This window comes from Clinocottus analis, unplaced genomic scaffold (assembly GCF_023055335.1).
Source record: "Clinocottus analis isolate CAN_PGR_092001 unplaced genomic scaffold, fCliAna1.0.p SCAF_19, whole genome shotgun sequence".
In the NCBI taxonomy this organism is placed as follows: Eukaryota; Metazoa; Chordata; class Actinopteri; order Perciformes; family Cottidae; genus Clinocottus; species Clinocottus analis.
In genome coordinates, this window is record NW_027175920.1 from 13,432,359 (window position 1) to 13,459,587 (window position 27,229).

The 27,229-nt window shown below is 45.6% G+C and overlaps 2 protein-coding genes across 5 annotated transcripts in view; both read left to right on the forward strand.

Moving 5' to 3' along the window:
- Nucleotides 1-16: 16 nt before the first annotated feature.
- On the forward strand, nucleotides 17-6,661 carry daglb (diacylglycerol lipase, beta). 2 transcript variants are annotated; one of them, XM_068583809.1, is made up of 15 exons: nucleotides 17-761; nucleotides 865-1,016; nucleotides 1,398-1,572; nucleotides 1,657-1,924; nucleotides 2,123-2,245; nucleotides 2,355-2,482; nucleotides 2,968-3,094; nucleotides 3,196-3,279; nucleotides 3,722-3,799; nucleotides 3,900-3,980; nucleotides 4,111-4,238; nucleotides 4,465-4,533; nucleotides 4,961-5,033; nucleotides 5,121-5,374; nucleotides 5,645-6,661. In XM_068583809.1, the coding sequence occupies exons 1-15, from the start codon at nucleotides 667-669 to the stop codon at nucleotides 5,838-5,840; spliced, it is 2,031 nt and encodes a 676-aa protein (XP_068439910.1). In that variant the 5' UTR covers nucleotides 17-666; the 3' UTR covers nucleotides 5,841-6,661. The 2 variants fall into 2 exon arrangements, with proteins under 2 accessions (XP_068439910.1, XP_068439911.1); XM_068583810.1 differs by having other exon boundaries at nucleotides 1,398-1,540.
- Nucleotides 6,662-7,584: 923 nt separating this feature from the next.
- spag9b (sperm associated antigen 9b) overlaps nucleotides 7,585-27,229 on the forward strand; it is a 30,174-nt gene continuing 10,529 nt past the window's right edge. Inside the window, exons 1-10 of one of the 3 annotated variants that reach the window (XM_068582803.1) lie at nucleotides 7,585-8,234; nucleotides 14,255-14,375; nucleotides 16,563-16,633; nucleotides 17,555-17,652; nucleotides 21,631-21,778; nucleotides 23,285-23,368; nucleotides 24,778-25,222; nucleotides 25,322-25,415; nucleotides 25,696-25,820; nucleotides 26,348-26,405. In XM_068582803.1, coding sequence (XP_068438904.1) covers nucleotides 7,935-8,234; nucleotides 14,255-14,375; nucleotides 16,563-16,633; nucleotides 17,555-17,652; nucleotides 21,631-21,778; nucleotides 23,285-23,368; nucleotides 24,778-25,222; nucleotides 25,322-25,415; nucleotides 25,696-25,820; nucleotides 26,348-26,405 — 1,544 coding nt within the window. In that variant the 5' untranslated portion in view covers nucleotides 7,585-7,934. Of the gene's footprint in view, nucleotides 8,235-14,254; nucleotides 14,376-16,562; nucleotides 16,634-17,554; nucleotides 17,653-19,498; nucleotides 20,152-21,630; nucleotides 21,779-23,284; nucleotides 23,369-24,777; nucleotides 25,223-25,321; nucleotides 25,416-25,695; nucleotides 25,821-26,347; nucleotides 26,406-27,229 lie in introns of those variants that run through there. The other 2 variants (XM_068582801.1, XM_068582802.1) reach the window with 2 other exon arrangements.

The window sequence follows — 27,229 nt, forward strand, 5'->3', positions numbered from 1 at the left end:
GTGGATGCACCCTGCTTGTTTTCCTTTTCAAAACAAAAGCAGATGTCTACGCTTAGCTTCGTTTCATGTTTCCTGAACTTTTGAGTATAGCTCGTGACATACATTGTAAAGCGTTGATATAGTGCTAGCCAAAGAAGGGCAGCATTTTTTCGTGCGGGATTAGCCACCATTCTCTCTAAATGGCTTTAAAGTATGATTAGCTTGACGGCTAATGCCTAGCTACTCACGCAATGGTAGAGCGTTAGCTAGAGTTTGCTAGCTGTCGTTAGCCGCATTAGCAACATTACCTAATGTTATTAAAGAGGTGCGTTGACAGGTCGCACGACGTAACCCTGTATGTGACGTCAACATTGGGTAACGTTCGCCGATCCAACAACGCAATTTTAACGGATACTCATTTTTTTCCCGTTAGCGAGTAGCTCTTTCGCAACATTAGACTTTTGAGAAGCTAATAAAGCAACACAGGACACGGAAGGTGGCGTTAGAATGTGACCACAATGGGCACGAAGTTCGTCGCCGCCCAGTGTGCAAGGTTATCTGCTGCTTTTCCAGTGAAGTCATGCGTGACTTGGAAGTGTCCATCGCGAATCCTCTCCGCTCCGCTTCGGTAAAACGGTGAATCGCTAATAGCAGAGAGCACTTTCCGGATACTCGTTCACCTGCAAGATGCCCGGAATCGTGGTGTTTGGTCGGCGGTGGGGGATCGCCAGCGACGACCTGGTTTTCCCCGGCTTCTTTGAACTGTTCGTCCGTGTACTCTGGTATGTTGTTTACCCTCGTTATGTCTGTGGTCCTCGTGAGGATGGTTTTGCCAACTGACAGTCTGGCAATGACATCCATTTGTTTCTGCTTTCTCCTCCTCAGGTGGATTGGCACCATGATCCTGTTCACCTATCACAAAGGCAATTTCGATTGCAATGGCAAAGGTTTCCTCCACAGTTATCTGGTGGGACTGTTGGTTGTGCTGGCGCTCATCATCCTGTCACTGTGTGCGATTGTCTACGTCAGTGCCCAAGGTAAAAACAGCTATGGGTCATGGGGTCTCTTACCTTCTAAAAAATGCAATCAGCAGTAAAATATAAAGGGAAAATTAACAACCGTCTGAAGTGGGTGGAATCCACAGGATCCCAACGCTTTCACATGACTTTACCCTCCCCAACTACAGCGTAAAAATCCAGGTTATTCTGTACAGTGTGGAACTGTAAAGTGTAACTCTGTAGTGTGCACACAACCAAGTACCATGCTTCCCACCTAAAACAGCTATAAATTGCGAAAGGCTTCACTATCGTAAGCCCAACTGTACAAAGGAAGGAAGCCTCATGAAATCTTCCTCTGTGTTACAGCAGAATAAACAGAATCAAAGCACAGGTACATTTTTTTTTTACTGTGTTTCTCAGGTACCATCACAAACCCCGGCCCGCGGCGCTCCATCCCTGCGCTGGTGTACCTGCGAGCTCTCCTGTATATCCCGGAGCTGGTGTGGGCCTGCCTGGGAGCAGTCTGGGTGTCCGATGACAGCAAAGGCTGCGATCCTGCCACGGTGGGTGCTGTCATCGCAGCGGTGGTTGCCAGGTGGGTTTTCCTTGGGTGGCGTCCGAGTTCACCGTTCTCCTCCCGTTAAAAAAACTCAGCATCTTCTATTCTGTTTCGCAACAGCTGGATCATCTTGCTGTTCACCGGGTTGGGCGTGGTGTTTGTGTTCGACCCGCTGGGCGACCCCCGTGCGCCGCCTGCCGCCATGGAGCCGCTGGGAGTGCGAGACCTGCAGAGCAATGAGGGCACCCAGTTCCTCTCCACGGCGCGCTCGCTCGCCGTCAAGGTGTGGGAAAGCCGTCTGCGGCTCCTGTGCTGCTGTCTGCCGCAGGACGAAAGCCACCGAGCAGCGTTCTCCAGCATCTCGCAGCTCGTCAGTGGGTTCTTCTCCGTAAGGGACACCTTCTCTCTCGTCTGTGCTGCACTTTACGTCTCCCAGTCAGTGGGTTTGTGCAGACTGCATGAAGTCCGTTGACAGACTGATGCATATTGTGTAGCGTGAAATATACCAGAACTGTCTAGTGGTGCGATGCTGCTCGAGAAACCAATTGTGAGACGTTCTCCGGTCTGGTGTTTGTGTGCGATGCAGGACACAGACCTGGTCCCCAGCGACATAGCAGCGGGCCTGGCCCTGCTGCACCAGGAGCAGGATAAGATGGAGCACAGTAGGGACCCGGACGTCGTGTTGGATCACAGCCCTTCCTCCCCCATCGTAAGTGCAGAACTCTGTCGGCGATACTGCCGCGAATAGCTTAAAGTGTAGAGTGGTGCAGGTCTGCAGAAATGTGCGTCTCACTTTGTTCGTCTTTCACCGTTCGCAGGGAGAAGATTTGGAGACAGAGTTGGAGAAGGCGGCGCACTGCATGCGCTTCGCCGCAGCAGCTTATGGCTGGCCGTTGTACGTTTACTCCAACATCCTCAGCGGGCCCTGCAAACTCAGTGGAGACTGGTAAGATGTGCTCTGGACCGATCTGAGTCAATGGGACCAATCAAGACCGGCCGTGGCATGCTCCCCATAAACACATCAACGATTTGTTTGTTTTTTGGAACGGAAAAGTTTTTGCATTTTCCCCTGCTTATGGGGCAAAAATATTTTGAGACAACAGATCATCTGGAAGTAGCTGTCAAGCTACAATTGCACATCGCAGGTTCAGAACTGACAAATGACTGAAACGACGAGGGAGAGCCCTGTGAACAAAGGGGAGAGGGTGGACATGATCGGCCAGGATTGTCACATACGATATATTATATATATATATTGTGTGCACAAATTAGTGTGTGTGTGTATAGATAGATAGATAGATAGATAGGTCGGTCGATGGTCGATCGATGGTCTCTCCTGCGCTCCATGGGCCTACAAGTTAATTTCAGAGTCTGTGAAGAAAACTTGATCACATCTGGATTCAAATCAAGACGTGTGCTTGTGTGCATCAGCTGCAGAAGTCGCGAAGCCGAGTACGAGATCGTTGGAGGCGACCACCTCGGCTGTCACTTTTCATCCATCCTGCACAGCACCGGCTTGCAGTACAGAGACTTCATCTACGTCAGCTTCCACAACCAGGTAGGGTTTTCCTCTAGTTCCCCTCTCCTCTGTGTTCAAAGGCGTTAGATGTTATTGAAGGTCAAATAGTGATCGCGACTCTCAAATGTTCTTGGCCGCAGATCTACGAGATCCCGTTCTACGTGGCTCTGGATCATAAGAGGGAGGCTGTTCTGGTGGCTGTCAGGGGAACACTGTCACTGAGGGTGAGACTAAAAGCTTTTTTTGGGATTGTTGGAACAAGGTTCTGTCTATGCGTGCGCGTGAAAAAAGGAATGTGATTTAATTTTTTTTTTTCTCAGTGTCAGTCTGTACATTTACAATTCTTGCCATTATCTTCTTTCACTTCCTCCTAGTGCTCAGAATCACTTCCCTGTTTGTACAGATGGCTTGAATAACCGATAGAAGAGAGTTAAAGGCGGAGTCTCGACACACATTATCGTGTAGAGACTTGTTGTGGGTGATTCGGTTGAAGAATATTAGACTTTTTCTGCTTATATTTGTCCGAACACATTTGTCCTAACATCGACATTCTGACCAGAGCATTTCATTCAATACCCAGAAAAGAAAGATGTCGCCTTCGACACGGCATCTGACACAATGAGTTTCTCAGTTCTTTGTCAATGAAACTCTGCTTCTGTCCTGCAGGATGTCCTCACAGATCTGTCTGCTGAGTGTGAGAACCTGCCCATAGAGGGAGTGTCTGGAGCTTGCTACGCTCACAAGGTGACTGCTCATCTAAACAAGTGGAGAAAACCAACTTTCCCTGTGTAACGTTTGCTTTCAGTAGAGATTAATGCTGCTTTTTTCCCTTTCTCTTCTGCAGGGCATGTGCCAGGCGGCGAGTTACATCTACAAGAAGCTGGTCAATGACGGCATCCTGAACCAGGCTTTCTCCATCGCACCGGTAAGAGATGCAACTGAGGTTAAAAGCGACAGCTTTCTGCACTTTTCCGTGAGGCTTATCCTGCGTTTATTGTCAGGATGTAACAGACTGTGAATCCTCTAAGTGTGCCGTGTGTTTCCCGTGTTTGCAGGAGTATAAACTGGTCATCACCGGTCACAGTCTGGGTGCTGGCACAGCGTCACTGCTGGCTATCCTCTTGCGCAATTCCTTCCCCACGCTGCAGTGCTACTCATTCTCTCCACCAGGGGGCCTCCTGAGGTAAGGAGAAGGCTATGCAGCACTTAGAAAAACTGGACTGGACTTTTCATTTGTTCATAGCATTAACAAGATGTGTAATGGTGACATGCTTTTTAGCGTTGTGTGTTTAAAAAAAAAAGTATTGTTAAATTATCGGTGACGTTTCTCTCTAAATACAACATATACTTTTTGGATTATTGGACTAATCTAACTGTTTTTTCTGTTCTGTATTTTTCTCTAAATGCAGTAAAGCGTTGGCTGATTACTCCAAGGACTTTGTGGTCTCGGTTGTGCTGGGAAAGGATCTGGTTCCCAGGTAACACTGATAGCTTTTTAAAATTTTAATCATGCCTTATGCTTTTGAGCCTTTGTACACATTGTTTCATCGAAGTGATAATGCATAATATATACATATTGTGTGTGAATGCTTGTTTAGATCCTTGCAGCGGTTTGGTTTATTGTGGGGTTGTTTATTGCAGATCCCTCAATGTTGAATATATGCTTTTTTGTGTGAGCAGCACTGCAGACTCTTGTCTTTTTGAAAAGCCAACACGAATGTGCCGCGGTGCTCAGACTATTATAGACCACTGCGCGATGGAGACTCTATATTTGGCTCTGCCCTGTTATTACAGGCACAGAGGAGGAGGAAAATGAGAGCAACTCACTTATTCTTTTTTCCCTCTGTTTTTATTTGCAGTATCACCCCATCGTCCTTTTAATATGTGTTCTTTTTTTGTGTCCAGATTGAGCATTCCCAATATGGAGGACCTGAAGAGAAAGATTCTCAAAATAGTTTCAAACTGCAATAAGCCCAAGGTGAGAACCGTTCTCAGCCAACGACGCGGAACCGCCGGCTGTGTGCGAGTCTCCTGACCTAAACATCTTCTCCCATCTGCGTTTCAGTACCGCATTCTGCTGCAGGGCTGCTGGTACGAGCTCTTCGGCGGAGACCCGGAGGACTTCCCCACTGAGATGGACAACAGGAGGGAGGAGGAGCTGAGCCAGCCACTGCTGGGGGAGGAGTCGCTGATGATTCGCCACTCCTCGTCCTATCAGAGCCTGGCGTCGGACGACTCGCCGGCCCGTACGGCGGCCCACCTGCCGCTCTTCCTGCCGGGACGCATTCTGCACATCACAGAGGACGGGCCGTCACGGAGGTTCGTCTCCACATGTATACGTGTTTGTGTCCCCTTCCCTCACTTCTATCATACAGTTAAAAAACAAACCCATCGCTGTTTATTCTCTTCGGCAATGAGATTGCTTTCAGCGCGAATATTTAGTCTGTAAGTTACACTCGAGCTGTCACAAGTTCTGTTCAGGACTTCCATTTCACTCTAGCTCAATTCATCACGTACAATATTTCTCCCTTTCAATGGTGTGAGATGGGTTTCCCACCAAACTTTGTCTTTATCTTCTCCCCCCTCTAGATCCTGTTTTTCCCAGGTGCGCTACCGTGCCGACTGGTCAAACGAAATGGCGTTCAGGAGTGTTTTGATCAGTCCCAGGATGCTTGCGGACCACATGCCCGACGCTGTGATGCAAGCGCTCAAGAGTCTGACCACCGACAGGCCCTTTTCCCTTTGCCCGTCGTCTCTGAACGGCAACCAGCACAACGCTGTCTGAGATGATGCTCGATGGTCCTTAGAGCCCGCTGCCATTTCAGTTCCTCCACACCTGGTCCAGGACCTCTTCAAACACTTCACGCTCTTCATTTGCACCCTGTGTGCAGACCTGATGATGAAGCCCCCTTTTCTTGTAAAGACATGTGGAAACTAGATTGTAATGACATACATGACTGAACATGATTAGTTCACATTTGTGGGGCTTAAGAACTTTTATTAAGTTGCACTTTTAATTTTGTATTCAAACCATTTGTTTGAGTTACTCTACTACGAGTAGCTTCATGCCATGATCATTCGAATGTGCGTTGTGCTTAATATATACATTTTATGTAGAGGCTCGTCACTTAAACGTGTCCAGTGCTGTCTTCCTTATCTGTGGTGACGACTGAGGGGCAGTCGGATCCAGGATACCGGATACCGGGGTAACATTTACCTCAAAGATGAGGACTAAAGCGTTGCGTCTTCATTGTATGGTAACTGTGGTTAGTCTGTCTTGTGTCTTATTGTCTTGAAACATCAGGGTGAACAGTGCCTATGCATTACAGAAAAATGTAACGGGATGAGTGCATTGTGATTAACTTAAATATTCTGCACTTCCTACGATGCAGTTTTAATAGTGCATGGCGTTCTGCAAAAAAACAAAAAAAACATAGATGTTAAGAAAGATTGTAAATTGTGTGGGATTCTGTTTACTTGCCATGGATATCGCTTTTTTTTTCAGGTAATGTATGATATTTAAGTTTGAATGGAATGATACTTGCATAACTATTCCACATTCTCAGTAAGATGCATTGGACGCCTTGATGCAAATAAAAAGCTCTTGTGAAGAGCACTCTTTATGCTGTGATTTATTTATTTTGTGTTTACTAATAGGATAAATGCCAGCAGTTTCTCAGCAACCTGTTGAAAATCAAAGTTAAAAGACAGTTTGCAGAATCAAACCATTAAATTATAGCTATTTTGATTAAATGTTTATAAATGAATTGGTCAAAGTAAATTACATTTTCAGGAAAATGGTTTTAAAACTGGCCCTAATCACGTGAGTCAACGGGAGGGGTTGTAATAATTATTAAATGTCTCCGATGAATAGATCACTAAGGATTAGCTACAGTTTTTTCCTCTGTATCCTTCATCGGCCCTGTTTAGCATGTGACGTAACCACGACGTCCCGTCACCAGCACATGACATCTTCAAGGGATCCTCGTTTACTCCTAATTCTTCCCTCGGACCTCTCGGATTACAGTGCAGATCGTCTGCACATGAGCAAAATTGGCTCAACAACGTACGTCCACTTTTCGCTCTATATGTATGTACTTGTGTACGTATGGCAGGCCAACAAAACTACATTGTTTGTGCTTCAGCTGTAAAGTGACAGGGAATAAATATGGAGTAAACCAGCGGATAAAATTAATTTGCAAGGTAAATAAGTGGAACAGACTTGCTCTTCCCCCAGCTACAAAATAAACCAGGATGTTTTTTAATCCGTGGTTTGTTCTCCGCCCCTTAAGCGTCACATAACAGCAACTATATAGCTTTATGAGCGAGGGGTCACATGAAATAAACAATATTACCAAACGGGCTGACCGTGTTCACACTCGCTCGCTGAATCGCGGTGCTGTGGCCTTCACAGCAGTTTTGTAGCACTTTTGTTTGTTTTGCGCGCACGCTTGTCTTTTTGCCGTTTCGCACAATTACTTTATTTCCCTGAAAGCACTGAAACAAACTACGATCCCGGCGGTCTAATTCTACGGTGCCGCTTCACTGCGTTCACGCGATTTCTCCGACGGCACTTGAAGGCAGCAGCAGGAGCTCATCTGTTGGACACAGGGAAACTAATCAGGAGCCAAGTGAAGACTTTTCAGTCCAGTTCGCTACGAGGCTAGCGAGCCTGTAAAGTCAGGAGCCGGAGGAATACACACTTGTAGTGTTTTTATGAAGTACACCGTCTCTTTTGTACACTTCACACCACTCAGCCATGTGTTAGGAGCGCCGCGTCGTTGCGCTTAAAGTAGCGAGCGGACCGCCTTTTGGCCAGCCGAGGCTCGCGGGCTAGCTCGTTAACTAACGTTAGCCTGGGAGCGGAGCGCGAGGAAAAATGGAGCTGGACGACGTGGTCCTGTATCAGGACGACTCCGGCAGCGCCACCATGATGTCCGAGCGGGTCTCCGGTCTGGCCAGCTCCATCTACCGCGAGTTTGAGCGGCTCATCGAGCGCTACGGCGAGGACGTGGTGAAGGAGCTGATGCCGCTGGTGGTCGCCGTGCTGGAGAACCTGGACTCGGTGCTCGCCGTCAACCAGGAGCACGAAGTGGAGCTCGAGCTGCTGCGCGAGGACAACGAGCAGCTCGTGACCCAGTACGAGCGCGAGAAGGCGCTGAGGAAGCACACGGAGGAGGTGGGTTTCACCGCCGCCAAAACTAATTTATGACCCCGGATTATGGATTACATGCGCGAATTATGTACTTCAGTGAGATTAAATGCCGAACCCAATTCCAATATCTGGCAATTCGCGATGCTTGTCAACTAACGCCACCTATTACATCTCATTAAGCACGAATAAGTACTGTCATTAGTACTGTCATGGCATGCTAGAAGACAACCTAAAAGTACATTAAAAAAATAAAGATACAGTTCATAAAGTGGTTTACTTCCCACAGCACATTTAGTGAGGAATAGCAACTTTGCAACCTTGTTTTGAAAGACACAGCTGGATGTGTTGGACGTCAAGTCTCTAAAGCGCAGCTGCAGTTCAACTTGAAAAAAAATTGAACACACCCGTTTCTGTCAAAGCCCCACGTGCCTGCAAAACCAAATTCCTGATTTTGTTTGATTTCTGCCGCCTCCAATTCAAATTAGAACCTTAGTGATTCTATTAACCCTAAATGAGACACACACACACACACACACACACACACACACACACACACACACACATACATATTGCCGACGTGACTTCACCACTAACAAGTGTAGTCTGTGTTGTGTTTTGGACAGTGACACATGCACACAAACATCACATAGTTTTGGGGCTCCACCGCAATGCATTGTGTGAAAAAGGTGATGCTGTGCGAAACGTCTCTCTGAAATAAAGTGACCGAGAAATAGTCCGTTTGTTGCCCTTTCTACCAGGCCTACTGAACCAGCAGCGGCTTCTTTTTGTAATTTGTATTACAGCCAAGACTCATTCACAGTGACACACATGTTGGTGAGCCCTTTACTGTCGATTCTTTATGTTCATCTTTTGCAACAGTCAGTGACCCTCGTCCACTTCTCTGGTGATGGACTGTAGTTCCCAGTGCTTTTGCCGGGACACACAACTGGGACACAGTGACAAACAACTCTGACAATTTGCTTTCTGGTAAAATAAGCTGAATATGAATTGCTTTTATGATGGGGCTCTTCCTCTTTTTTTATTGTGAAATGTTTACTGTTGTGTGCTTTTCTCCGCTTGGTCTCTCACATACACACGCGCGTCACTCGCACACGCACACCACAAAGCTCTGAAAAACAATGTGGTTTCAGCTGTAGCCAAGGTTACAAAAAAAATCCGTGACCAAGGAAAACTGCTGTTTGAACGTTCGTTGTGTTACGTCACGCTAACACAGTAAAGTCCCAAATGCTCAGTTTGTTCTTTTCCGCTAAAGATCAGTGCTGCATCCGCCAGTTAAAGTTCAAGCATAACACGTTTGGCACAAACCTGAACTAATTGTTTCCAGATAACACAAACTGCCCGTTGAAGACAAACTAAAACTAAACAGAAGTACAAACCTATACGTAACTTATAATCGCCCTGTTGACCTTTTTTTAAAATCAAAACAGATTGTCGATTGCCTCGAGGCTATTTTTCAACTAAATAAATTCAGGTGTGGTTTCAGCACTTTTATAGCTCACAGTACTTCTCTCTTAATCCTCCACACTGTTCCTCATGTTTCAGCATTATACACACAAGCACACACTCATTCAAGCGTTTTTAAAATAACTGAACTGCTGCAGGGTTTTGCACTCATTCTGCTCAATTATTATACTAGCCTCCTACGCATATCATCCAAGCAACAAAAAAAAAGTGTTTTTCATCATGATTTAGATTGTAATAAATGATGGGTAGTAAATTACTAATGAAACAAAACAAAACCCCCTAAATTAACTTCTTTATTCATTTATGTGAGTTTTGCGGCTCGGTGTGTTTTCCGAGTTGTTGACATTTGACTTGTTCAATGTTGAATGACGAGCCCAACGGGTCACAAAGCAGTGTGTTAATAATTCACGTCGTAACACGTTGCTAAGGCTTTTGATACACCCGTGCACACAGGGTTTTCCATCGCTAAGCTCTGGGCTTACGATCAACTTGTTCCTCTCTCGCCGCTGTGTCAAATACGCGATCCCGTCGATAACTAGTTCCTCCCTCAGCGGGGCAACCTGTCAGCTGTCATGTTGGTGTGATAAGTGATCTTCTTACGCTGGTACGACGTCCCGGGTCTCGCCCTTCTGACTCTGCATTCTCTGGAGGTCAGCTTCTGATCCTGTTCAGGAACTTGAGTGAACGGTCACAATGCAGGATGTGGCATTCAGAGCTCACGGCTGTGCCAGGACCACGACCACGTCAATGATGCTTTGGTTAGGGAAACATCTGATCAATAAATAAATCAATGAGCTTGAAAACATTGTGAACATGAGTTTATGTCTCAATCTCTAGTTTCAAGTCTTCTTCAATACAGCATGATGTTCATTTCGTAAATTGTGGTCATTTAGAGTCAAACAGGACATAAAGCAGGGGATGCTTTAGGGCGTGGATACCTTGCGATTGACAGGTCGCGACCACTGGGTTGTCAGGTTTGGGAGTTTTCTGTGATTTTGTCTTTGAACTTTAATCTTTTCAGATTGTGTTTTCAGTTTTAATAAAAGATAAAGCATTGTTTTTGCTTGCCAAACAATATCTCATACAGTCTCCAGTTGGACTTGCTCCACCCTCTCGTGTCACTTCTGGTTGCAAAAATGAAACAAACATAGCCCACAAACCAATAATGAACGTCACAGTGACTACGCCCACTTCTTGTGTCATATTCTATAAAAAGCTGCCACTGCGCATGAGAGGATATTCTTAGGGAACGAACTCTCAGGTATTTTGAATTTACTAAAAAATAACAAAAAAAGTTGTCTCGCGAAATGGGAAAAATAGTTAAATTATTGTTTTGTGAGTTCCAGAGAGCAGCTAAATAGAAAGGTGCTTGAACGTGTGGACCAATATCGAGAGTAGGAACTTAAACAGGCGATGGTTAGTGCAAGTCTGTGTGCGCAGAGGCATGTAGAGACATACAAACATACCTTGCACAGCCTTTCCACATCTCCCTTATCTCCTAATCCCTCTGCTGTGTTGATTCCAGTCACATTACACAAAGCTAATTGTCACACAAGCAGCCACTTACTCAGCGGAGGCCAGCTAACGGCACGGACTCGGTTACTAAGCTAAGATCTCTCTGGGTGACAAATCACTCTTGAAGCAAAGGAGCACATTAATCTCACCAAACAAATGCATTGTGCTCGCCAAATCCTGCTTTTCACTGCACCGAGCCCAGAGGAATGCCTTCCTCTTAAGTAGTTTGTCTCGCCAGAGGAGCGGAAAAGGCAAGGCAGGAAATTCTTGGGGGGGAAACAGCACTTCCCATCCAGTACTTTGCCCTTTTGGGGTTGTCTACTGACCTGCAAACGGCCACAGCTTACTCTCATATATAGCGCCAGCTGATTGAGGAGCGTAGCTATGTGTGCTCTGTCACTTTGTTCCAGAATTAAATATCTCAGCAACTGGATCGCAATGCCATTTTTATACAGACATTCATGGTCCCCAGGTGATGAATCAGACATTTTTTCTCTTTTCTCGATCTATTCTGAATCTCCTGCTTTGTAAATATCTTTTTATCTTTTTCAGAACACAATTTATTTATATTTGTTTTTATTGGGGGGGGAGATGAAGGCCTTATTTACCCGTGTTGTCCGAGATACCCCATTATCATCAACCCACAGCCAAAAAACGTGAAAAGGAGTTGATTTCCTCTGTCAATTGAGTGGCAATACACTGAAGCCCTGTCTGAGTGGGTCCGCACGCACGAGTGCCAGAGGTGTGTGTGTGTGTGTGTGTGTGTGTGTGTGTGTGTGTGTTTGTGTGTGTTTCTGCTTGTGGACAAAGGGAGCATTATACATGCAGCGTAGGGGGAAGAGTGCATTTTAAAACACTCATTCTCTGGAGCGTTGTCATATGCACAAGCCTCCTTCCCGTGTCACATGATGAGCAGCAGTGCGAGCGAGGAAGCTGTTGGGAGTTATTTTCTAGGAACGAGTTGATTGGGCGTCACCACGCGGGCGTCATTGGCACGTCAACGTGTGCTATCCGTACAGTGCGCTACCCTTCAATTGGTTCAAATCTATCGTCAAATCCTTTGCCAGTGCACAGTTTAAAACGTTCAGCAACTAAGGCCAGTAACTGTTTGCGTTGTTGTTGTGTCTAGTAGCAGATTAAGTGGCACCCCCTACCATGAACCTTGTAGTGAAGTCTGTAGTCTGGCCCAATGCTATGTTAATGCTCTTAGTAGGTTTACAGAGAGAACGCTGCATTATTTCCAATACCTCAGTACTTGAAATGTCCCCGTGAATCTATCTCCCTCAAAACCTGAATAATCTCCTCACCCCCGGCAAAATCTATTCATATTGTATGCTAAAGTTGTTATCTTTGAAAGCCCAAAGGCGGAGAAAGACACGTCAGCCGCTCGATTTAAAAAAACGAAAGAAGAAAAAACGAGTTGGTGGTCAAGAGTTCACGAAAGCAGTTTGAAGAAACACCTTTTTGTTCGACACCGCCAGTCCTCATGTGATGTGTGCCTTAAGAACAGGGGCTGTTTTGTAACGGGGGAGCTCAGGTGATCCTCATCTCCTTGCAGATGACTCTTCCCCGCGGCCCGGCTGCGGGGCCTCTTATCCGCAGTGAGCGTCACAAGACTGCATGTCTTGCAGGCCTGTCATCAGACACCTAACTCTGCAATCAGCTGAGGTATCAAGAGACAATATCTCAATAAGGAAAGTAAACAAGAGAGCAACGTATGATTCTTATCTTTAGTATTTAGTACTTTTAGGCCGTTTGCATTTACTTGTCAGAACTGTTTGAGTGTTTTGGACAGTTTGCCCCCAAAATCAAAGATGTTTTCTCACTGATTGGGTTACTCAACATGAAGTAAGAAATGTAAGAAATACGACTGGTCTCTCAAACTCTCTGCACCAAAACCATCTAGATCAATAAATATTACTACAGATTAGAGGAATAATACAGTTCACCCCAAAATCATAAGCTCATGCTTTTGATTTTGTGGTGAACTGTCTTTTTAACGTCCCTTTTTTTTCTAATTTATTTCTAGCGTGCCTTCCCATTGCTGTCAGTTTTAATATCTGCATTTATTCTGGTTAGTTTCGCTCCACATTCTTTGGATATTTGTCCCAATCAGAGACCCATTCTGTGTCGGAGCTCATTAAAGTCCCATCTGATCTCATCTCATTAAGTTTGACTTGCCCCCAGGGTGCAATGGGTGACCCCGCCATTACATGGATACAATTTTGACTTAACGTTGGAGTTTGTAGCTGGAGACAGTTTAGGAAACCGGGTTAAAGTCCCCAGTGTCCATTCTCGCTCTCGTCCTGATTACTGGCACTCAGTGATGGTAACAGATCACGCTTATTCCTTTCATCATCGGTAAGTGTTGCCCAGTGTGCTTTGTGACGGGTGATTTTATTTATGGGTGATGGACAGTCAAAGAGGTTTTAGTCCTGAAATCCCCCGGAGAGAAGGACTGAGCGTAGTGAAAACAGCTGCTGTGAAGATTGGAAAAAACAACCGTGACACTAATATCAACTGTACATGAAACTGTGTTTGTGTACACACACACACGCACACACACGCACACACACAGGCTGTTGCCCTTTTTTGTTTTAGTGAGGAGGCTGGTGATGTGCACCTGTTGTGCAGAGAGCTTAAATGACTTTCACAATGGACAGATGCTCTATTTTGGACAGACTTCAGTCCACTGGTATCACTGTTGTTGGCATGAGCAGGTCTTTATCACACACACACACACACACACACACACACACACACACACACACACAAATGCAGAATTCAATCAATAACGGCTCCATTTGAGCCCCAAACTCGACACTGGAAAGGGGCTCGGTGTCATCGTCTGTGTCATTCAGAGCTTGAAGCAGATGTCAGACTCTGCTGAGAGGAACTGACATTTCTGTCTCCTGCTGCCGCTGTAGACGCATCCTCTCATCAGTCCCTCTTAATTGAAGTTTTACAGCGCTCGCGCAAACTCCTAAGCTTCGATTTAACAAATGCTCCGTTCCTTCCCTTCTGTTTCCCGTCTTTATCCTCAGAGGTACATCGCCTTAGAGGACTCCCAGGACGGCGAGAAAAAGGATCTCCAGAGTCGACTGGTGGTGTTGGAGTCGCACACGCGTCAGCTGGAGCTGAAGGCGAAAAACTATGCGGATCAGAGTAAGTCCACAGACACTGGTTTTTGCCATACCTAACTACTTTTAAACTTTAATGTCTAAGATTCACTCTCTCTCAATCACTCACACACTCTCTCTCACACACACACACAGAGGCCAGAAACCCTATAAGCAGCATCAACAGTTTGCAGGTCTGTCTGTTAGCCTGATGTGCCAGAGGACATGCGGACTCCCAATGACATGACATAAGTAACATACAATGAGTGTTTTCCCGCCATGTCTGATAAGTCGGCTGTAAGAGAAGAGACTAAACATATTCCAAACCCAGAAAGGTTCAGTGTGAAGTACAAGAGGAGTTTAGGGAGCTACGGCTCCGATGACCTTACAATGTTTATCTTTTTGTTTTTGCCATTCTGTGTTTCTAAATCAAAAGAACATCTTAATGTCGAAAACATTCCCGGGAAGAAACAAAAGTGACCGATCATCAAGTCTTTTCCTGAGCTATGAAATACTTTTAATTGTTCAGGACATACTTTAGTCTTTCTCAAGTCTTAAGGGAGGTGGTAGTTTCACCAGTTATGAAAACAACAAAACAACCCTCATGATGTGTGCATGACTGCAATTGTTGAAATGTGTGTGTGTGCCTGCTTGTTTGTTCCACCGCAGGGCTGCAACATGCGCCTCATTCATGCTAAGATACTCCCTTCTTTCTGTGTGACTTTCACACCCCCGTGTAATATTTATTAAAATAGTCTCATTCCATTCCATCCATAAAAAAAAAGAAATCCTTTATCAATGGCTGTCGCCATATTCAGCCAATTCGATCATTTCATTTGTCCCGATTGTACCACTACAATAGTCATGTTCGTTGTTTATGTTCATTGCAATGGTTTTTGGGGCTGGGCTTCAGAGGGAGGCCCGGCAGCTGACTGGACAACTCTTCTTGCTAGATTTGAGACTCTTGGAGCTCATTCTGCTCGCTACCTTTTGGAGAGAAAGGAGTTGGCAACACTGTCCTGTGTTCTTTCCAATTGGGTCATTTTAAAACACCGGACTCTTGCTATCTGCTCAAGATTACAAACCTTGTCTTTAATCAATATTGAAAATAATCGTTAGTTGCGACTTCACAGCTACGTGGTTTGCGCAAGTCTTAGTTCAGACGACAGGTCAGTAGAGTTGTGTTCCAGGTCTTATTTTTAAAACAGGTTGGACCGACGTAAGTATACCCATGAAATGACATGTTGTTGCCACAATGATTCAACAGTAAACAAACACTTGTTCAACCTTTTAAAAGTAAAATATTCTTTCTTTTTTTCACTATGACATTCAGCGATCAGTTCTTTTAGCGGGACGTATTCAGGCTTTTCATGTGGGGGTTCCCTGTAGGGCCGCTTCCTTTTTACTCTCCACTCTCCATCTGACCTGGGTAATTTCTGCTCTGCTCTTCAAGCACTAGTTCCTCTATCAGCCTCTCTTATAAGCACACGAGTTCACGGTTTACTCTCTGCAGCTGCTGCTTGTACCGTTGCTCCTCATTGAGCGGGTGTTTCCTCATTGAACAGGTGTGAAGAAGTGAGAATAGAGGGGAATAAAGGAAGGTTATTTCTGACTTAAAAGACTGAGCTGCAAAGCATGAAGTAGGAAAGGCCCAGAGAAAGAGTTGTCACTCTCACGTTCACGTTTTAAGTGCCGCTGTCTACCCAAAGAACATTTAGTTTGGCCGGGATCTGAAAACACACAGACAATGAGTCGGCTGTTTTGGCTACAAACTGATGTCACCCGAGAGCCACAAACAACAGACGACAACTGAGGTTGACGGTTGCTCCGTAGAGACAGGTGGATTGTTTATAATCTGTATATATTTTTTTCCTTTTAAGGAGACGGTGCCTTCATTTATTTCCATTCTTCACCCCAAGACAGCTTTTACCATCACTAAGCACACACAATAAAATGAAACTTTTTTAGTTCTTTTGACTTGACTCCATGTCTGATTGAGAGAGGTGAACTGTTCCTATGCAGGCTCTCTGCTCGGTGTTGCTGCAGAGCGGTTTGCTATGCGTGGTGGCCCTCCTCTGGCCCCGGCATGGTATTACAGCTGCTCCTCTTCCTGTCGAACAACTGCAGTTTACTGACTCCTGTCAGTGCATCTTTCTCTGGACACTGTGACTTGTTTTAGCACATGCACTTTAATAATAATAATAATAATTGTCTCTTTTTTTGTTTTGTTCAGTTGGCAGATTGGACGAGAGAGAAGCGGAGCTCAAGAAGGAGTACAACGGCCTTCATCAGAGACACACTGAGGTATGCTTGAACACTTGTGCACACAGTGTACTCCTTTCACAAGACAATAACCAATAACTTATATGTTCATGTGTTAGATTATATTCTGAAATAAAAATATTCAATAATAGTGAAACATATTAGAGATGGTAACTGACTCAATTTGGACGTGGGTGAGGAACTTGTCTGTGTTTATTACCCGTTAACTGTGACTGTAACATATAACAGGAAAAAAATGAATGCATGCAGCTGGGACTTCCCGGAGAGATTTTTTTAAGATATATATATATATATATATGGACACACACACACCAGCTGACATGAAAAAACTATCAAAACTTTTCAAATTTGAAAGAAATCCCTGTTTAAATGTTCTTATTCCAGTTGGCAACCTGGACTTCTTCCTCTCCTCTGTTTCTGGCAGACCACAGCCATGCGTAGCCTACACTGCCAACCTCTGGGGACATTTCAAAAGTTTGCATAAAATTTGCTCGCCGCTTGAATAGAAACACGACTAATAAAGGGTTGAAGAGGGGACACATTTGAATGGCTGCACTGTGAGCGGTGGGGAAGGGAGTGGGCTAGTGAAGATGAATTATGTTCCTGCTCAGCTATCGTTATGCATTATGCATCACCAACAGATGCCCTCAGGCCTCAGCAGCCAACTGCTGATCTGAATAATGCTGAATGGAGAAGCCGTCAACTCACCTCCACACTGCTGCGACACCTGCATCATGTATATTGAGTCAAGGTCATGTCTGGACTCAATCTACTTCACGGTTAAAGAAGACAGGAGTTACAATCACATATATCGTAGTTTGGTAGCAACTTTGAATTTTTTTCCTAAATCCCTTTTTAGAAAGCTCAGACTTGTCGGTGAGTCAACTATTGTCGTCTGTACGAGCTAATCCCTTGACTCTTTCTGTACTCCACACCCTCCAGATGATCCACAGCTACATGGAGCACCTGGAGCGAACGAAACACCAAAACGCTGTCGCAGCAGCAGAGCCCACGGAGGCAGGCACGCCGGCCAGAACGCGGTGAGACGCCTTCTCTCTGTCTGTCTGTCTGTCTGTCTGTCTCTGTCTGTTTGTCTGTCTCTGTCTGTTTGTCTGTCTGTCTCTGTCTGTCTGTCTGTCTGTCTGTCTGTCTGTCTGTCTGTCTGTCTGTCTGTCTGTCTGTCTGTCTCTCTCTCTCTCTCTGTCTCTCTCTCTCTCTGTCTCTCTGTCTCTGTCTGTCTGTCTCTCTCTCTCTCTGTCTGTCTGTCTGTCTGTCTGTCTCTCTCTCTCTCTGTCTGTCTGTCTGTCTCTGTCTCTCTCTCTCTCTCTCTCTCTCTCTCTCTCTCTCTCTCTCTCTCTCTCTCTCTCTCTCTCTCTCTCTCTGCACTGTTTGTTCATTCTTAACGTGTGTTGTCAGTTGTAGAAGCGTTTTGACGTCAAATTGAAAATAAATTGAAGCCTGCATAACAAGAAGACTTTTGTTTTAGTCGACACGTACTAATTTTGAGATCAGTGTATAAAAATGTAAACTAGTGAAATCAGTATTGGAAGCGTAATCTGCCGGTGGATAGTTTTAAGGCAATCTAGGATTGTTTTAATGTATTTTGTAATAACGGCATCCAGTTTAAAAAAAAAGAAGATATTAACACTTTAAATTTTACTAAATTAAAACTCCTATACCCCGAGAATTACACTCCTCAGTAGAAATTGATTTCAAGGCATGTTGTGAGTGTGAGGATGTCTCCTGGTTCCATTACACTGTACTTTAGTAGATTTAACCACCGTGCGCTCGACACCCACACACACATATCTCGCCTCCGGGCAACACGCAGAAATGTGTCTCGGCAGCGAAGAAGAAAACTAACTGGAAAAGCAGAACTTGAAAGCGACAGTAAACCTGTGCGGAGGGAGGATACTGAGCATGTGTAGGTAAAGATTCACCTCGTGAGGTTTCTGACATTAAATGGTGGCGAGAAGACGATGTGTGAAAGGGAGACCTTCGTTACAAACTGCAAAAAGGAATTGAGTTCGACGCTGAGTAGATCAGGGCTGTCGCTTGGCTGCTCTCCGAGTAATCTCCCTCCACGGGATGATGGGCTTCGTGGCTGATTGTTCACTTGCAGATTATTTCCACCGTAGGAGGTCAGCCATTACATCACAATGTTGGTATCGCGGACTGATGGATGGATGAAATGCTGCTAATATTCACTCTGCCCTCAAAGCCATCGTCTCATCCGAATGTCACATTGTCTCGCGCTTTGGGTTTACTACCAAGTACCTGCAAAGTGAAATACATTTCTCTGCTGTTTAGTGCTAATTAAACTAAATCATATATTATACTAAATCAAAAAGTACTAGCATGCTAAAATGCTAATCAAACGCAGTGATCCTGGTAAACGTCAGCATTTAGCTCACAGCCTCACAGAGCCAGGATTTAAAAAATAAATAAATAATTGAACGTCCATCAGCTGTTGAATGAGCTCCATGCAATTTATCACGCAACTGATTGAACCAGTTGGCTGCACCTTTTGTAGGAAATGTGTGTAATTTGGATTGTTGATGCCACTATGGCTTTTTAAGCAGAGATTTTTCATTTTGTCATTTTGATTCATGTGGACTAACAGCATGTCCATTAATTGATCTTAAAAGCGTTCAGAAAAGACTGAGATAGTAACTCCAGATAGTGATTTCCTCCTGTGTTTCCTTGCCTTTCACTAACCCTCCCACCTCCCGTTAATGCAGACGGCACTGCCAACCTCCCGCCCCCTTTCTCACACACACACACACTTTTTGACCAGCCCCCTGTTTTGCAGCCAATAAGCTGCAGGGAAGTGAAGAGGCACATGAAACAAGCTGCCTCAGCACCCAAAAGAGAGATGGAGAGGGAGTGTTGCCACCAGAGGGAGAGCGTCAGAGTTTTCTAGACTGCCCAGCGTCAGCTGCGTCGCATCTCGGCAGAGGAAAGGAAGCGTGAAGGAGGAAGGGAAGCGCTGTCGGCCGCCAGATGAAGACACTGGAGGAGAGGAGCTGCAGCCCCTCCCTTCTCCCTGTGGATGATCTACCGCTCTGCTTTCAATCAATCAGTGCTGCGGAAGCCACCAGGATTACCGTTTTGGGACGGCCGCTGTTCTGCCTCTGACTCGCTCCCACCCTCTGCCCGCCTCTCAGTCGAGCCGCAGAACCTGCTAGACCGGGTCTTTGACCCCCCCCCCCCCCTCTCTGTTGTAGATAAACTTTACAAGTGGTTATTAATGTCCAATTGGAGGTCTGCCGAGGTGAATCTGGTGCTTCAGTGAGCCACTCGCCCCCCACCCCCTTCCAACCACACTGGTCCCGCATCGAGGCACTGGGCCATGATCTGGGGGGGGCCATGAGCCCCGGGTGTATGCTGCTGTTTGTTTTCGGCTTCGTAGGGGGAGCGGTGGTCATCAACTCTGCCGTGCTGGTCTCTCTGTCAGTGCTGCTGCTGGTTCACTACTCTGTCGCCACCGGCGGCTTACCCGCCCTGCCTTCCTTACCCTCCTTACCCAGAGCCAGCAGGTACAACTGTGTGTGTGTGTCCTCTTTAATGTGTGACGAATCAATTTATCTCTCCCCGGCTGTGAGCTGTAGCTGCTGCCAGCTTGTAGCCATGTGGCTGTTGTGTTGCTGCCATGTGGGTGTGATATAGTCAGACAGTATGAGACTGCACTCTGAAAAGTAGGTCAAGAGAGAGGAGGGGTGGCAGAGTCATATTTGGAAGACTATGCCGCCACTTAGAAATAAAAATAAAGTTTTTTTTATTATTAGATATGTCGCCGCAGTTCATGATTATTATCATGATTTAATTACCCGGGTATCAAAGATGAAATTGGTCGTGGAGCACCGATGCATGAGCTTGTGTGCTTTATTTTGCGTTTTTTTCTCTTCCTCACCTCCTCAGTTTAAGTAGTAAAAGGCAGCATTGGCTACCATCAGTGGCCTGCACGTGACCCCTTTATCTCAATGTGGTGGTGTGTCCATTGTTTCTGGGCTGCTGCCTTTCATCGCTGTCAGCCTGCTGCTGCTCTTTTCAGTCGCAGCCATTGTTCTGCTGGACTGTGCAATGTTTTAGTTGTTTTTTTTTGCCATACCTAGCCACTGGAGTGAGTTTAACTGTCTGCGTGTACCCGATGCAGTGGAAGGTGATGGATATTTGTTTCAACATGTTCCTTTAGCGTTACGGAGTATTAATAGACGTTTAGTGCTTTGGAGTCGTTGTGAAATGTGAGCTTGAATAACACACACCTTCTTGCAGAAGTGAGCTGGTGTTATTTATGAGAGCCGAAGATGGTGACAGATATTCGTTAACAGTCGGTTGTTTGCTGACCTTCTGATGCCACACAATACATCTCATGTGCCACAGAGACGGATACAAATGCATTTGTGTTCTTGTCCGATCTAATACGTGGGAGAGGATGGAGTTCATGAGGCAGCCAGCTTAATTTCTATTCCCACTTCGTGGCCGAGCTGTCGCGAGGTCTTTTCCACAAAGTCTCGGCTCCGACCCGCCAAGCAATGCGTTCTTTTTTTTCTAAATGATTGATTACCCATTCATTTTACCGCGAGCCAATTAAATGTAATTATCTGTCTGAATTCAGGCGTTTGTGGAGTACAGCAGCTGTTGCACCAAACTTTATTAATTTTCTACCAAGTGTCTCTTTCTCCAGAGGAACCGCCTCACAACATGGAGAGAGAAACACGTCCAGTAGTATAGAATATATCCCAGACCGTGCACTTTTTATATATGTATATATCACATGTTCTTGCAGCATGGTGTTGTCGGGACTGTTCTCCTTACTTTGTCTCTTTCACTCCCAAATTAACTCTGCGTTTTCAGTTGCACCAGCTGTGCCGCTCTAAGGAGGCCGACGTCAGGTCCTGCACTCGTAGCGCATCATTTGGTTCCCAGACAACGTACCCCACTGACTGTTTGTCCGTCTTCTCCGACGCATTTCCCCTTTTTTAATCATTCCTCCTTCCTTTCGTCTCTGCGTCCAGAAAGGAGCGTCCCATCTCCATGGGCATCTTCCAGCTTCCCGGGACTGATGGTGTGACCTCTGACCTCCCGAGGGAACCCGTGGACACCCCTTCGGAGTCGTGGAGATTCAACAACCTCAGCCACCCGCGGTCCAACGCCAGCCTCAAGGTACGACGCGCCGCTTTTCTTTTCACTAATTCTAAAGTGTAAAGTTACCGCCTGAAGTTGGCTTGTTGTGCTTCCCACGGATCGGACTGGTGACATCATCCCCGGTTCACTTTTATAAAAAGGTTGTGGAAAAACTAAACGCAAACACTCAATGCCAGGAAAACGCCAAAGGAAATGGTGCATTTCTTTTCAGAGAGAAAGGATTGTTCAGTGTGTCCAGAATTTTTAGCAGCAGCTTGTGAGTGAGTGTGTGTGTTTGTGTGTGTGTGTGTGTGTGTGTGTGTGGTGGCATGGAGCCCAGCGAGCAGTGGAAGTGGTACCATCCGGGGGCCTGCCTTTAACCTCATGGGAGAGTGGGAAGGACAGAGTGTCTTCACATTGTTGCGGTTGGAAACCATGCTGCTAGCAAGGCGCCGCTGTGAATATTAATGGCCCCCCAATAAGTATTCATTTGCCGTTGTTTCACTTGTACAGGGTCTGATTGACATTTAGGGGTTTGAGTTTTGATAACCTTCACTTTTTCGTTGATAACCGGACATTATCAGGACCTGTTTAGGTTTTGCATCACTGCTGGCAGCCGATGTGATGATTCATTAAAGGTGTCGCAGTATTTCTTTCTCACACAACTTGTTCTCAGGGTCACAGCCGTTGGGTTTTGGTCCTCCGACTTGACATTTTCCAAAGAGTTACAGTGAACGATGCCCTCCCTCTCACCGTGTGTGTGTGAGAATGTATTCGGAGGGTTAGCGGAGAGCCAGCCTTTATCAGCAGGGCAGCAGTGGAGGGAAGCTTCCCACCTATTGGCTGCTCAGTGCTACTGTAGCAACAGTCTTCAGACCCACACACAAGGTCGGCATTTTTGCTCTTCCAATTCTCGCCCTTTTCGAAGCCCATGGACAGGTTTTGGGTGAAATGTCTGAAATAATGTGTGGGGTTAATACATTTGAATGTTTTGTTCCCCTACACACTTCAGTCAATAGCAACATTTGAAACTTTTACATGTGTTTTTACAACAGGCGGTTGCTAACAAGAGGCTGAATGAACGCCAGTTCTTCTGGCGGTGGTCATGTGACCGCCTCGTTAGTTTTTTAACTTTTTACTTCCACCGATTGCTCTGTTTGCCACAGAGCTTATGTTCTGCAATGATCCAAAAGCCATTGAAAAAAACGGGGGAAAAAACGCAAAGCTCTATCCCAAATATTATCTTGCTTAATGTCTGTGAAAGTCTGTTTTCAAGGTGACCGATGCTTTTGTTGATGTGCCGATTGATCCTTTTCCACCAGGCCTCGTGCTATTTATAGGACTGAAGCCACCGGCATTAACGGATCAAAACAATGCAGGATTAGACAGTTCTGCGCGCCACAAAGGGCTGCTTAAAAATAATGAACCCTTGGAGTGTTTCATTAGTGCTGGATATCCTATAAAATGTCAATCTTCTCATTGCTTGAAAGTGAAAGTAATGTTGGGAAATATTAATGCTGAAGGTCTTTTATCATATACCCTCAGTTTGAGGAACAACCCTCCCCAGTCGGAGTGGAAGGTGAATGTTCAAAGGAGATTTTACCCAATCGGGAGGCTGAATGGGAGCAGGTAGACCCGTCTGTCACTCAAAGAGAAACTCTAACCAAACGTATCGAGTTTGGGAGCTGTTTTGCTGATGTTGCACTGATGCTAATATAATGGCTTTACCTCACAGCTAAGAAACGTGCATGATGCTGACCTTTTCCTGTTTTGTATTTTAGCCGGCCTCAAAATGTATGTTGTGTTTTTGGCATGTCTGCAGAAAAAGCACATGTGTAATCGATAACATGAATAAGTCTGCCGTCCATTTAAGTGAGCTACTGGCTTTAATGGGACAGACGATGCATCTGAGCCGTGGTTCCCTCAGTGCTCTTCCTCCTACGATGATTCACAATGTCACCGATGAAAAAGGTTTATTTGACACGGAGCGGTGGCTCATAACGTCTTATAACCGTCAGGATTTACATGCATATCTTTGAAGGGAAAGTGTGTAGGATTTAGGAGGATCTATTAGAAGAAATACATTTTGGGGCGGTTGTAGCTCACGGGGAGAGTGGTCGTCCTTTAACCAAAAGGTAGACGGTTCGATCTCCGGTCTCTTCATAGTTCACATGTAGAAGTGTTCTTGAGCAAGACACTGAAGCCCAAGTTGCTTCCCGGGCGCCTCACAGCAGCACACTGCTCTTAATTACTATGTATGGGTTAAATGCAAATAATCATTTTCTCAAGGGGATTAACACAGGATAACTTCTTATTTTCTTCAATATTCATAACTATCATTTCATCACGTATAACTACCTGAAACTAAGGATCATTTTTGGTTTTAGTCATCTTAGAGTGAGCCACAGGAAGCTGGTCCTCTTCACAGAGACCGCCGTGTTCCTACAGTAGCCCAGAATGGACAAACCAAACACTGGCTCTAACAAGAGCCTTTCACTTTAAAAAAATGTTTCACGTTGCCTAAAGGCCACCGTAGTTCTCTGACCCGCTCGTGAAACTGGTGCCGTGAGCCACAGAAGTGCGAAAACGTGCCACCACACCACTAGATGCCACTGCATCCCTCCCACTGGCCCTTTTTAAAGGCCGTTTTATCACTTAATCACAAGTTTTGATTGTGGTTGTCCATCGGCAGAATGGCTCTGATTAGTGTCCTGGTTGCATGGTGTGGTTTGTGTTGGTTTGAGCTGCATGGGAAGGTGCACACTGTTTGACACGGTTGGTTTTTGAACATCTATTGTTTTTAACTTCATTATATTTAAAGAGATGTAGAGTTGTTTTGTGTGTTGCTGCATTTTCTTGAAAGACTCCTCAAAGTTTGAAGTCAATGTCCACTTACAAGCTTGTTTTGAAACTCAAACAGCTTAAAATGTGGCAGGTTGATATTAATAAGTAAGCATGTATTGTTGACTTGATGAAGATCATAACTTAATCTTTCCTTTTCTCCTGGCTCTCGATTCCTCTTCCTCCACCTTTTTCAGGATGAAATGTCCGGTTTCAGCCGCGCAGGCTCCAAGTCCAGTACTCCAACCAAACAGAGAAGTGTCTCCAAAAGTGGGACCCCTGTGTCCTCCCAAGGGGGCGGGTCCAAATCCAACACCTCCACGGCCTCTCAGGGGGGCACCCCTCAATCGAACACCCCCACCTCTGCACACGCCGCTAACGCTCAGTCCACCGTGCCGATATCTCCTCGCGACGGAGCGTCGGCGGGAATGAGTCCGGCGTCCGATCTCGGTGGAGGGCCTGCCTCCGTCACCGCCCCGTCCACCTTTGCGGCCGGTGTTGCCGCTAATGTTGCGGCGGGGTCTGCAGAACAGGAAGTTTCCGCGGGACTCAACAAGACCCTGGACCAGAACAGGGGGAAGCCAGAGAGCAGTCAAAACATCGTGGCTCAGGAGGGACAGCAGAGTCAGCTTGGACCTGATGGTCAGAACCTTTTACAACACAAATCATCGTGTCCACACATTTTAACACCGGCTGGCTCACTCTTCTTCTTTTAAAACAAATCTCTGCCGGTTGTATCAGGTGAAGCAGACAACCGGGAGAAGTCTGAGGTGCAGGCCATCATAGAGTCCACCCCTGAGCTGGATATGGACCTCGATGGTTTCAGAGGATCAAGGTACAGGACTCAAGATGAGCTGTTTTATCCTCATCTGACCAAAAGCGAGGAATCCCTTTGTGTCCTCCTCACATCTCGAGATGTGGGATATGTAAAGGATAAAGCTGGCATTGCTCTATGTTTCTGTGTTATCCTCATATATTTAAACAATACTCCCCTCTCTCTTTGGCTAATTGTTGTGTTAAAGGGCGTTCCTGTTTGTGGAATCAATTTATTGTTGTTTTTGGTCTTCGATTTTCTTCCACCTTCTTGTTTCTCCTCGACTTCCTCTCCCATCCAGCACGCCAACGAAGGGTGGCATCGAGAATCTCGCGTTCGACCGGAACACCGACTCTCTGTTTGCGGAGCTGTCCTCTGCAGGCAACGACCTGATAGGAGACATGGACGAAGGAGCCGACATGCTGGGTAAGAAGCCTCCTTGACACGTCTCCGCTTTTTGCAAACCACTACAATCACTGAATTGTCTTTTCCTTTGGCTGTCGCGGATTTATCATCCTTACAGATGAGTTTTCTGGTGTGTATCAATATATTTCCCCCGAAGATCTCGTTGCCAGCTCCTTATTCTTGTCAGTGTCCTTGATTCTGTGTCCAGATCCAGTTCCCGCTGCCTTTCTGATGCATGTGCAGAAAAGTGCATAGTGCTACTGTGTTGTGACGTGCAGTCGTGACATAGACTAGACTAGAGATTCAGTTCAGATGAGACATTTTAACATGCACAGTCTCTTAAAACTCTTCCTGATTTGTTGCATGACCCTCAGACTACAGCTTTCTAGGTAAGACTCAAGAACAATGTCAGTGAGTAGGATAGACACAAGAAACACATCTTTTATTGATGTGACTTCACAATAATGTGCTTTTTCCACCCTTTTCATTGATGGAGTGCACGGTGAGATGAAACTGTCTGTATTCACATTACGGGTCATCATTTTCAGGTATGGGTCGGGAGGTCGAGCATCTCATCCATGAGAACGCCCAGCTGCTGGAGACCAAGTTAGTGCTCAGTGTCACTTTTTCCCTTTTCTTTTAAAAAGCCATCTCTGACTCATGTGCCCCATTAAAAAAGAAAATACAAACACTTGATAAAAAAGGACTTAACACTGAAGCAACTATGAGACCTTTGCAGATATTAGTGGGTCATGATCCCATCCCTAATTATTCTACATGTGCGTTGTCGTTGTTTCTTGCTCCTTCGTTTTGTGTTTGGTGTAAGCGCTCAACAGCCTTTTTCTTGAGCCTTTATTTAACCACGTTGGTAGATTAGATCTACTTTACATGGGAGACATGGTCAAGAATAACAACAACACTGTATTTCAACATTAAAACAGGCAAAAGCAAACTGTTATAATAATAATAAAATAAAACATTTGCAAACACTTTTAGTCGAATATCTAATCAGGCGGCAGCAACTCAATGCATTTATCTGCTTCAAGTTCAAACCAAGCATCAAGATGAAGAAGCCATAGATTACTTTGAAGGCAACATGGTTGTTGGTCTCGAACCGGCTGGTTTGAGTGTTTCAGAAACCGGTGATCTTGTCGAATGCTTATCGAGAGGTCAGAGGAGAAGAGCTGGACTAATCACAGCTCATAGAAGAGGCAACAACAGACTCATTGCTTTTCCTTTCCCATTCATACATGGACTGTTGCCATGCGAGGTGCCAACGTGCTCATCGGGAGCCGTTCGGGTCGGTGTGGGTTTGCGTCTCGTTAAGAAGAACACAGGAGGAGCTGGGGAATCAAACCAGTAGTCTTGTTATTGCTAGATGATCGCTCTACCTCCTGTGGCTTGGCACGCAGAGCCTGATAGGAAATCGA